Raw genomic sequence first — 12,466 nt, forward strand, 5'->3', positions numbered from 1 at the left:
CGTCTGTAGTATCTGCAGGGGCGGAAAACAGTGCTTGCAAAGCTCTTCCTGGTACCGTGTGTGCAGGTGCACCCTAGAAGCGCTTTGGTTTCTGTTTAGCCTGAAGACCTGGGTGTTATTTATCTTTTTTTTTTTTTCTTCCCATCTGGGGTCGGTGCTTCCAAGAAGTTCTTTTCTTCCCGCCCCACCACTGTCCCTGGAGGCGACGGCTCCTTCTGGGCGCCATTTTCCCCCTCTAGCTGCCGGGGCCCCCGTGTTCCTGATAGCCGCCACATGGCGGAGCCGGCACGGTAACCGCTTCACTCCTGATAACATGAGGCTGCGAGGACGGGGGAAGGGGGAGAACCAGGCTGTTGGATTGCAAATCCCTATAGAACGTATAGTGGCTAACGGGGCCCTTGGAGAGCGGGGAGAGAGACAGAGTAGTGTCTTTCTAGCTTGTGACCAGTAAACCCAGCTTTCCTTTTGGCGGGCTTAGCTGTAGTGGTTCAGAGATCCCACTCACTTATTTCTGTTAACTGTTTTTGCTACTCGGGTTCTTAACTCCGCAGAAGTCTGCGGTCAGTTTGGAGTATTTGTGCACACATTACTGCTAAATGAAACACATTTCCTTGCTCGGATGATGAATTTTCCAACAAAGGCTGCACATTTTCCAGTCCTTTGGAGTGCTGTTTTAAGCCTGTGAAGGAGGGCTTAAAATAAGTGCTAATGAAGATTCTACGGAGTTCATAAAGGTTTCCTCTCACACTCCATTCCTGCCACAGAGTGTACTATGGAAATCTTGAAAGAGGTTTTTCTTCCAGCTTTGATATTGTGGCCCTTGGCGGGGGTGGGCTGTATGTGTATTGGGTTACCACACAAGGAGTTTCATCGAGATTGTGAGAGGGACTGGAGTGATAATAATTTTGTAAATTTGTAAAATAATTTGTAAAGTACATTCTACAGCTTCAGCATAAACTTCAGATGGTCAGAGCTCTCTGGACCCTGGTGGGAGGTTAATGCTAGACTAACCGGAGTTTCTTAAAACTGTCACATTTAAGGCAAATAGTCATTCTCTCTACACCCAGAGGCTGTGCATGTATTAGTGGAACATGTTTATGATATTTTCACACGGTGGTTTTAATTGAAGAACTGGTAGTGAATTTTGTTATTACTGTGTCCTGACGTGTGCGGTGCCTAGATGTTCTGGGTAGGGCAAATACTACGTGACACTTAACGTATGGTAGATTCCAGTTTCTAAGAATTCATACATCTGTAAAGTGTATTATTACTTCTAGTGTTTTAGTAATGTGTGGTATATATTTATCCTTTAAAAAACAAATGCAGTTGTTAACAGCTGATAGATTCCATTCTTTCATTGAGTTTCATTTACGTGTTTATAACTCTTTTCAAAGGTAAACCTAACACTCTGCAGGAAAAATCCTACCCCCCAACTAAATTTCCTTTGTTCTTACATTTTTATAGGAAGAAAAATGTGCATTACTAGACATATTATAATTACATAGGGGAAAAGTGTCTTTTGTGGGCCTATGAAAGTGTAGCAAGTAATTTTCAAGCATCAGAACGGAAGTAATTTGAAGGGAGTGTTGTTTTTGGCAGTATCATTGCTTAAAATTATTTGTCTGCTAGCCTACTCATAAATTACAGTACGAGTTGCAGCATATGACTTTTTATTTCAAGTCTGTTACGCAGCATCCTTTCCTTTATCCCTTCTAAGAGATGAGGGAGAAGGAAACTTGACATGCCATGGGTTTGCTGCTTTTAAACTCCTGTGTCTCATTTTGTCTGCCTGTACAAGGAGGAGACAGTACTAGCTTCCTCTGTCTTCCTTAGAAGAAAAATATACTAGATTCAACAGCAGATTCCAAGTGTTAAGAGACATTTAAACTGATAGTTCTCAAAGGGGGGAAAAAAGTTTATTTTTCTAATGGTTGACTTCCTTGTCTCACTGCAGTATCTCAAGCTGGTAATAGGGTGGTGCATTTTGAACAATAACCAGTTCAGTACTACCTACAGTAATTTGCTTCCTGTGACATGCATCTAGATCCAGGCCTGCCTTGGACAACCTCAGAAAACATGTTGGTCTACATGCAGATTTGCTTTATACTTTGAGAAGTATTTGTGCACTGGACAATTTTGCTTATTTTCCAAATATCATTGTTTTCATTGGTTGTCTAATTTCCTTTTTACATTTAGCTTAATGTCCACTGCGTAGTTGGATGTGTTGTGTTGGTCAGTTATAGCTAACTATGCAGTGTTTGGGCTGTTTAAACAACAACCACTGCTCTAATGAAAACACAAAACCAAATGCGCAAGCAGGTTTTCTTGATTTGTAAAATTATTTAACAGTATAAAGCTGAAGTAACTTTTGCAGTTGAGTTTTCTTGTTCCTAGCAGGACAGTTCTCTTTCAAACTACTTTTTAGTGCATTTTTTTAATTGTTGCCATTTGACATACGAAATTGCAAAATGTATGATGTAGTAATGCTGTTGTGTGTAGGAAATCACAACTATGATGCTTGCTTAGTATAAAATGTTATTATAAAAGTATTTTTAACTGGTAGAAGTTGGAAGATTGTCCCTCCTGCTTTGGTATAATACCACACAAAAAAAGTAAATGTAATACCTTATTATTTGTCCTGTTTTTTTTTTTTTTTTATGATGTACTTGGTCATCACAGCAGAAACTTCTGCTGAACAAGCAGAGTGGCGATTTCTCTGAAAGGTGATAGAACAGAGTCTTACTGAAAGCATAATTTAGATTGGTGGATACAAATGCAAATATGTTTTAAAGGGAATCCACTGAGTTTTGATACTGCTGCTATTGAGGGTGGATATGTTTGCCACTAATTCCAATGGTGTAGGATCGCAGATTAATTTTACACATGCTCTGGCTTTCATGCATTTTAATAATTAATGAGAAAATACAAATCCATGACCCATTTTAGAATATCTTCAGCTGTATCTTCTTTTTTTTTTTTTTTTTTTTTAATGCCTTGGCTAAATAGCATGATAGTATTAATGTGCAACAATTAGAGCCAGAATTGTTTTTTAAAACATGCCATCTGGAATAGAATTGCATGATATGTATTAATTCATGTGATCTGTAATGAGAACTTGGGTGTTTGTTTTTAATTTCCTTTTCTTTGAAAAGCGTCTCCTAAAGATCTTTGAGAGGACTATTCTGGAAGTCTTTGAGTGCGGTCCCTTGTTCTTATATTTGGAGAGAGAGATGGGAAGAAGCACATTATTAAAATCTGTATTGTAAAAGTGGACCCACAGAATTGCATAAACTGCTTAATTTCTTGAATAGTGGTAGAACATTTAGAAGAGCCAAGCCTCATTTTGAAAAATGTGTCTTAACTGAAAGTTTCTGACACAGAAATCTTTCTTAGTGTCTAATTATGCTGATGCGGAGGGGGTATTGTTAATTAAACTAATATAATCTTCTTTTCTGTGATAGAGGGAAAAGGAGCAGTTCCGCAAACTGTTTATTGGCGGCTTAAGCTTTGAAACAACAGAGGAAAGCTTGAGGAGTTACTATGAGCAATGGGGAAAGCTTACAGACTGTGTGGTAAGTTTGGCATACTAATGTACAACGATGGCATAGATTGTTTAGAAATTGTAAAAGTGAGGAGTTGGTTTTCTGATAGCTTAACGAAAAGATGGAATATTAAATTTTGTTACATGTACAGTTGGGTTGGTTTATACATAATTCAGTCCACTGAAGCTATGCATAGACTTCCTTTTGCAAATTCTGCAGATAAGAGTTAGGGAGCATTCATAATCTGTTTCCTGTAAAATCTCCCAGATTATTTCTAACCACCTATTTCAACAGTTTAAATTTACCTTGGGTCTCATTGTCTGAAGTGCATTAGGGAGTGCTTACACAGAGCACTGTTAATCTGTGTGATTGGTAACCTTTGGCAGAAAGCTGATGTCATGGTAAGCAGCCTCAATAAAGCTAGAAAAGGATGTCTTTCTGTGTGATGTTTTCATAGAAGAACTGTTTAGGTTGGAAAAGACCCTTTAGGTCATCGAGTCCAGCTGTAAACCTGACGCTACCAAGTCCGCCACTAAATCATGTCCATAAGCACCACTTTGATACGTCTTTTAAATACCTCCAGGGATGGTGACTCCTGCAGAGAAGTTCCTCCACTGAATTTGTTTTGGGAGCAGTAAATACGTACTTTATAACACGAAGTTAAAGTCTGTGGTCTTCAGAAAGCTTAAAAGAAAAGGTTTTTTTTTTTTTCCCTTCTTCATAGCCTCTAATGTCCATTCCACCCCGCCAGCCCCCCCCCCCCCCCCCCGAAAACAAACATAAATATAAATGTACGTCACTGATACAGCAGCATTTCTGAGTCGTGTGTCAAGTCTCAGAGGACAACAATGGCTTGAATTTCTGTGATGCCAACCAGTGCCATCCATGTACTTAATGAGCATAGCCTGCTACTTTATTATAATTGTGTTTTGAAATCAAATCAAGGAAAACATAAATTAAGTTTACATGTTTTCTCCAAATGTTGTTAGTGTTAAGCTTGACACTAGACAGGTAGAAATGGTTTAAACATATTTATTGCTTTTAGGTAATGAGGGATCCTGCAAGCAAAAGATCAAGGGGGTTTGGTTTTGTGACATTCTCCTCCATGGCTGAAGTTGATGCAGCAATGGCTGCAAGACCTCACACGATTGATGGAAGGGTGGTTGAGCCTAAGAGAGCTGTGGCTAGAGAGGTAAGCATGGCTTTGAAAGCAGATACTTACCATGCTTCGAAAAAGAAATCACTGTTTTGGTCAGACAGTTATGCCTTGTTCTTGTTTGAAATTGCCTGGGCTTAAATTCTGTAGTTAAAACGCCACAGTTGAGGCACTGTTTCCCACACTTTTGGTCTGTTCAATGACACTGTTACATAAATGTCTATTATTACAGTGAATTACTAAGTTACTCTGGTTGTAGAATTATGTCTGCAAGTGATGCAACTGGTGTCTGAAAGCATTGTTAGTGAAAACATGTTGAATGCCTGTAATTATGCAAATTCCAAACTTAAGTCTTCTCTGGAATGGTTACTAAACCATTCGGAGTTTATTAAACCTCGAATTAATAAACTTGTCAATCTTTTCTGACTTTATTCCAAAATATTTCTGGGTATTTCTCAAAAGTATGTAACTGAAGTGACTAGAAATAGAGAATGTAGTAGGAAAACTCCTGTGTTTTCCAGTGGTGGTGTAGGATCATCTTGGGACTACTCTGGTTTTAACTCCTGGCATATTTGGTTTTAAACTTCAGGGTACAAATAAAGTGTGTGCACAGGAGTGCAGTGCACCTGTAAACTTTTCAGCCAGGTTACTGTGGCACAGAGGTATTTGAGGATCAAGTGCACGTTCCGGATGACTTCTGTTTACCACATTGTGGGAGCTCTGAGAGAGTTTACCGGTTTAAGGTTGGACCTAGGTGTTTAATGCATTTGGACAGGTGTAAAAATAACCCATGAATGTGAGAAGTTGTCTTCATATTTTGAATAGGGGTTAAAATGCACAGCTGTGGATTTGCTGAGGTTGAAGTGGAATGTGGGTTTCACTGCTGGTGGAGAAATGGGCAGAGGAAGCTGAGACATCTTTGTTTTAATTATAAAAATTTGCTTTAGTTTAAGTTACTAAATACTTGCAGTTCTTTCAAACAGTTGATGTTTGAACAAACATGAAACTCAACAATTATGTTTTCTCTAAATATGTTTAAAGGTTTTTTATTTCCTTTTATGCATTTTATAGCACTTTTGTTTGAGTCTTTTTCAGTGCTTTTAAGGCTTTGACATAAAGCAGGGAGGAAAAACCTCCAAATTTTACCCCATGTTACTTCCCTCCAAGAAGGCCCCCCCAGGCAAGGTTGCAGGGGCATGCATCATAAGAGGGCTACCTCAGTGCTGGAAGAAATCTTAGTTTTTCATTCCTCAATCTTGGCAAAATAGTGATTTGTGAAATTGTTTTTCTTTGTGGTAATTTTAAAGGATTCTTTTAACAGGAATCTGGAAAACCTGGTGCTCATGTTACTGTGAAAAAACTGTTTGTTGGTGGTATTAAAGAGGACACTGAAGAGCACCACCTTCGTGACTACTTTGAGGAATATGGAAAAATTGACACTATTGAAATCATTACTGACAGACAGTCTGGTAAAAAGAGAGGATTTGGGTTTGTTACATTTGATGACCATGATCCGGTGGATAAAATTGTATGTAAGTAAGCTTCATTTCACTCTTTCATTTGATAATATTAATCCTTGCAGTCATGGTAATTGTGTAAAGCCAAACTTAAATCATGGTAATTGTGTAAAGCTATACTTAAACTGTAGAGGTAATGGGATTAGTTACGTGCATGAATATTGGCTACATCGTAATTTTGGCGGATTGTGTGGGAACACTTACTTTAAATAAGTACTGGCTTCTTCGCTTCAAAATTGGATGGTATTTTTGTTTTTTTAAATTATGATATGAAATGCATATGGATTAACTTGGAAACTACTTCATTTTTGGAAGCCTGATATTCTTACTTGTTGCCAGATCAGTACTTAAATGCTGATACTATCTTATTTGATGTGGTTACAGTGCAAAAGTATCACACCATCAATGGCCATAATGCAGAAGTAAGGAAAGCTCTCTCTAGACAGGAAATGCAGGAAGTTCAAAATTCTAGAAGTGGGAGAGGAGGTATGTACAAGTAACAGTTAATGGTTTATGGTTGATATTTGTGTTCGCTTCCCATGATCTCACTGCTTACAAATGTTAAACTCTTACAGGGAACTTCGGTTTTGGTGATGCACGTGGAGGTGGTGGCAACTTTGGTCCAGGACCTGGCAGCAATTTCAGAGGGGGAGCCGGTAAGACAGGCATGTTTGTAGCTTTTTTTTTTTTTCTCCCCCTTACTTACACCATCTTTCTGGTTCTGGGTAACTTTGTAAGCTACTGCTGTTTAATTCAAATGCGGCTGTAGCAGTTACAGAATTTTTAGGAAAAATAACTTGCAAACCTTCTGTAGTACACAAATTCATTATGTGGGTATTCAGTAAAATGAAGTTATTTTCTTTTTCTGTTTTTTTAAGGGATTTTATTAAAAGCCAAAATTAACCTAAACTTAACAATTTTGTTAAGTAACTCAGAGATTTCTTCTTTGTAATTCTATGCAGCACTTGCCTGACCTTTATAGTGGAAAGGCTATGTCCAAAATTAAAACTGGGTACCTTACAAATGCAAGAAAAGGGAAGACGTAGAGCAATAATTGGATGTGTTATTTCACACATATTTTTCTGAACTCAGGTGTACATGTGTGTGGTGGGTTGACCTTGGCTGGATGTCAGGTGCCTGCCAAAGCTGGTCTATCACCCCTTCTCAACTGGACAGGCGGGAGAAAGTGTAACAAGAAGCTTGTGGGTCGAGATAAGGACAGGAGAGATCATCCAGCAATTACTGTTATGGGCAAAACAAGACTCAATTTGGATGTATTAATTTAATTTATTGCCAATCAAATCGGAGTAGAGATCAGCAAAACTAAACCCAAATCTTAGAAAACCTTCTCCCCGGCCCTCCCTTCTTCCCAGGCTCAACTTCTTCCTGATTTTTCTACCTCATCCCCCCAAGCAGCACAGGGGCTTGGGGAATGGGAGTTGTGATCAGTTCATCACATGTTGTTTCTCCCTCTCCTTCCTCCTTGGGGGAAGGACGTGAACTTCTCCAACATTCCTCCTTCACACTGGCTGTGTGTAGTTTTTTACAAACTGCTCCAGCACGGGCTTCCCATGGGGTCACAGCCTTTTTCAGGCATACACCTGCTCCGGCGCCTGGAGCATCTCCTCCACCTCCTTCTTCACTGATCTTGGTGTCTGCAAGAGTTGTTTCACATACTCTCACTTCTCTCTCTGTCTGCAAATGCTGTGCTGTTTTTTTCCCCCTTAACTATGTGATCCCAGAGGTGCTGCCACTGCCACTGATGGGCTTGGCCTCAGCCAGCAGTGTGTCCATTTTGGAGCCGGCTGGCATTGGCTCTGTCGGAAATGGGGGAAGCTTCTAGAAGCTTCTCACAGAAGCCACCCCTGCAACTCTTTTGCTACCAAAACCTTGCCATGCAAACCTAATACAGTGTACTTAATCAATAATCTCTGAGATTTGGCCCTTAAAGGTCATAGGGGTTTGAGAATTCAGTTAGTTTGCTACATGTGAATTGAAATACTTTGGGGGTTTTTCTCCAACAGACGGATACGGAAGTGGCCGTGGATTTGGTGATGGGTATAACGGATACGGTGGCGGACCTGGAGGTTAGTTTGTTTACTCTTCTGGTGGTGGCAGTGGTTGTTTCTCATTCAGAAACATTTTTATGTTCACTTACCATTTGCATAAAATTTATATTAATTGCCAAAGCCATTTTGTTGGCTTTAAGAAGCACACAGCTGTTGGCTCATGTCAGACTTTCATACGGCAAATTGTATGGCTATTTCTTGGGCAACCATGCATTGTTTTGCTTCGGTTTTATTTCAGTTTTGGTTTGTTTTTTTTAGAATAGCAGCGTTTCTTAAATTTTCTGAAAAAAACCAAGATTTTAATTAAGCTTCTTAATTGAGGCTTTTAGGAGTCTGACTGGTGGGTTTTGGTCACAGTTAGGCTGGGAGTAGGTGTGTGCTTTTAAAAATAGTGTTCATAGAAATTTCTTTACAAAACTCCTGCCCTTTTCTTCCTCTGTAGACTTCTAACCAGAAAAATGTCCTCTGGTTCTGTAGAATTTGCCTGCCTTCTACACTGAAAAGTTTATTTTAAAGGTTTATATTGTTACAGGTGGCAACTTTGGTGGCAGTCCTGGTTACGGAGGAGGAAGAGGAGGGTATGGTGGAGGAGGACCTGGATATGGCAACCAGGGTGGTGGCTATGGAGGTGGTTATGACAACTATGGAGGAGGTAACCTACTGTCTTAAATGACCAAGCATTTCAGTTGTAAATCAGTGCAAATCATTTGAGATTGGGGTGGGGGGTTCTAAGTGTTGTCTGAGGAAGCTCTTGTTTTCGAAATAGTATCAGAAAGGAGTCTGTTGCATACACTGCTGCAATACCTGTGTGATTTTGTACTTTATTTAAAATTCTAATACTGAGACAACTTTGAGAGCGCTTCATGTGTGTTAACTCACCTAGACATTTCTCTACTTTTGTATTGATAATGCAGGCAATTACGGAAGTGGAAACTATAATGATTTTGGAAACTACAACCAACAACCTTCAAATTATGGTCCAATGAAGAGTGGAAATTTTGGTGGCAGCAGGAACATGGGGGGACCATATGGTGGAGGTATTGTATATGTCCTGACCTGTCGTTGGTGCCAGAGTGGGTAGGCTTTAGTCTTTTGGGGAGGTGGAAGGGAAGATAGGATAGATAACTCTTTTGAACTAAAAGAGGGTAGATTAAGATTAGATATGACTCTTAAGATTGATATGTAGAGAGTGGATAACATGGATGCAATAGATAGACTGCAGTGCCTTTGTTCTTTCTGTAAGTTGGCTACAATTTGTCATCTTGAGACTGTAAAGCTTGTCTTGGGGAAAATTATTACTACTATTTTTTGAAAGATAAATTACAAGATACTAACTTTTTCCAGGCTGTTGTGAAATGTTTTGTAGTTTCCGGGCTGTAAAGGTTTTGGCCAAGTTTCATATTCTTTGCTATCAGCTCACATATTTGTAGGGAATCTAGTTAATGTCCACTAAACTTGCTGGGATTTCTTTTACCCCCCTCTTTTAGTGTCACTTTTTTCTGACACTTTCTGCTTTTTGTTGTCTAAATGTTAGTGCAGCATGTAAAGCTTGTGAAACAGAAACTGAAACATGAAGTCCTTTCTTGTAAGGTTTAGCATGCAAATAAAGTCAGCCCTCACAGGCTCAAGACAGTACACTGCATCAAGTTACATGTGAGACTTTCTAAGATTTCAGCATGTAGTTCTTGTGGCAGTTCTTGGAGGTTATTTAGAGGAAGAGAGTGAAATGTTAAAACCTTTATTGTATATGCCATCTCTGGAAGTAAAGCGGGTGTTAATCTTCATACACTAACCAAACGCATTCCTAGATTTAAAAAGTGTACTGATGCACCTGTTCTCTGTCTTGTTTTTCTGCAATTGCAGGAAACTATGGTCCAGGGGGCAGTGGAGGAAGTGGTGGATATGGAGGGAGGAGCCGTTACTGAGTTTCTGCAAGCATGCCATGGGTAAGTATGTTTATATATGTTAAAATTGCAGTGATTCTTGAGAGTAGCTGCAGGAGCTAAAAGCTTTCTAGGATCATATTATCTTTCCTTTAAAAAATGGTTAGATGAATAATTTCATAACCTATTTTTTTACTCTTTACTTCTGTTGAAACAGGCTTCACTGTATAAATAGGAGAGGATGAGAGCCCAGAGGTAACAGAACAGCTTCAGGTTATCGAAATAACAATGTTAAGGAAACACTTATCTCAGTCATGCATAAATATGCAGTGGTATGGCAGAAGACACCAGAGCAGATGCAGAGAGCCATTTTGTGAATGGATTTGGATTATTTAATAACATTACCTTACTGTGGAGGAAGGATTGTAAAAATGCCTTTGAGACAGTTTCTTAGCTTTTTAATTGTTGTTTCTTTCTAGTGGTCTTTGTAAGTGTAGAAGCATTCCTTTGATAATGTTAAATTTGTAAGTTTCAGGTGACATGTGAAACCTTTTTTAAGATTTTTCTCAAAGTTTTGAAAAGCTATTAGCCAGGATCATGGTGTAATAAGACATAACGTTTTCCTTTTAAAAATTTAAGTGCGTGTGTAGAGTTAAGAAGCTGTTGTACATTTATGATTTAATAAAATAATTCTAAAGGAAATATTGTGTAATTTTAGATTTTTTTTTTAAATATTGTAAAATAAGGCAAGGAGTGGGTAGTATAAGGTCCCACAAATAATATAAAGCTATTGTGTACATGTAAAATTAAATGTTGGTCAGAAAAAAGTATGTTGTCTGTAAATGATCAGGTTTAAAATATCTAGATAACTTAAGGGATATCTCTGCAAGGAGAAACACCTTTTTAGATCTTTTAGATGCTGCTTCTTCAATGGCAAGGAAAGGAAATATCCCCAGCGAGGTACTCTTCCAGGGACACAGGTCTAGTACAAGAGAACTCTTGAAAACGTCACTAAGTTCAGCCAGTCTTAAAAAGCTGCGCTGTATTTCTGCAAAGCTTTAACTGCAATAGTTTATAAGGATGCCAACGAAGGCTGAGGGTGTAGAGCAAAATAGTTCTAAGCTTCAGTTAAACTTCTTTAGGTAAGATCTTATTTACTTTTCCTTTCTTAATGTTCCAAAACCAAGAAACTAATATTGTTTGACAGTATTCTTTCAGTATAGTGATTATCGTTATGTAGTTTAACATAGCAATGAATTGAGTTAACAATTACCAATTGAAAAGAAATCTGTGAATCCTGTTTTCTTGTATTATTAAATTTTTTACAAACAAATTTTTGTTAATTTCAGCTACTTAACATATTTTTTTCCTACTGGAATCTAGCTATGATATGAACCCTGGACAAGCATAGACTGCTGCCACTGTACACTGCTACAGTTGAACAAATGAGACCTGCAAGTGTCCATTAGTAAAGCTTTGCAAGGGTTCCATCCCTGGTGTTGGTAGTTAAAATGGTAGGTCACAAGTTAATTAAATCATACAACTTTATTTTTGCATCCTGCAACATTTTATTTTTCATGGGAGTCTATGCATTATGGTGGTTGCAAGGTAATGCAATGAAGGTAGCTCTGTGCTGTTGAAAATGAACTATGTTGTTATGTGTCTTGTCTACTGTAATCTATTTTATATATAACACGTTTCATCCTGAAGGTTCCCAAGTAACTGTAGACTGTTTACGTGTAAGGAAAAAAATTTGCACCACAGAATACATCTGCCTCTTGTGAAGGAATGTGTCGTCCATTCTTTTAACAACTGCATAAGCAGTTCTTTAGGCGGGGAAGTGAAACTTCAAATGAAACTGCAGGTGGTATTTCATGAGTGTATAATGTAATTAACGTAAATTGGAATTTGGCTAGAATGTTGAGGTTTCCACCATTTTTTATAGTTCTTGCAGCTAATAAACCTTAGTGCCAAATTCAGTCAGCCTTACTCTCACTGCATTGAATGTTTGCACCTCAAATTAATGACAATTGATCAAGTAATGAGTTACTCAGAGTAAGGGTGGCATACTCTACTAGATTTGGTTTTTAAATGAAAATCAACAAAACCCACCCAAAAAAAAGCACAACCAAAAATGCCCTAATTTCAAAGTTCCATTGTCTTTAAAAGGCTACCCACTGAAGAACATGGACTCAGCTAACAAAAGTCCTGTTCCTTTTGTGTTAGACACACCAGTGAACTGCTTATACTTTTTTTTTTTAAAATGGCTGAAGTTCCCCTATTGGTAATTTGGTTTAGA

At 38.4% G+C, this 12,466-nt stretch overlaps 1 protein-coding gene across 1 annotated transcript in view; it reads left to right on the forward strand.

Annotated features, from left to right (window-relative positions):
- HNRNPA2B1 (heterogeneous nuclear ribonucleoprotein A2/B1) overlaps positions 1-10,871 on the forward strand; it is an 11,461-nt gene extending 590 nt beyond the window's left edge. Inside the window, exons 2-11 of the mRNA XM_010286721.1 lie at positions 3,462-3,572; positions 4,588-4,734; positions 6,020-6,230; positions 6,600-6,701; positions 6,791-6,871; positions 8,240-8,302; positions 8,817-8,936; positions 9,199-9,321; positions 10,148-10,230; positions 10,385-10,871. Coding sequence (XP_010285023.1) covers positions 3,462-3,572; positions 4,588-4,734; positions 6,020-6,230; positions 6,600-6,701; positions 6,791-6,871; positions 8,240-8,302; positions 8,817-8,936; positions 9,199-9,321; positions 10,148-10,209 — 1,020 coding nt within the window. The 3' untranslated portion in view covers positions 10,210-10,230; positions 10,385-10,871. The remainder of the gene's footprint in view (positions 1-3,461; positions 3,573-4,587; positions 4,735-6,019; positions 6,231-6,599; positions 6,702-6,790; positions 6,872-8,239; positions 8,303-8,816; positions 8,937-9,198; positions 9,322-10,147; positions 10,231-10,384) is intronic.
- Positions 10,872-12,466: the final 1,595 nt, after the last annotated feature.

Source organism: Phaethon lepturus, unplaced genomic scaffold (genome assembly GCF_000687285.1).
Source record: "Phaethon lepturus isolate BGI_N335 unplaced genomic scaffold, ASM68728v1 scaffold6045, whole genome shotgun sequence".
NCBI classification, from domain to species: Eukaryota; Metazoa; Chordata; class Aves; order Phaethontiformes; family Phaethontidae; genus Phaethon; species Phaethon lepturus.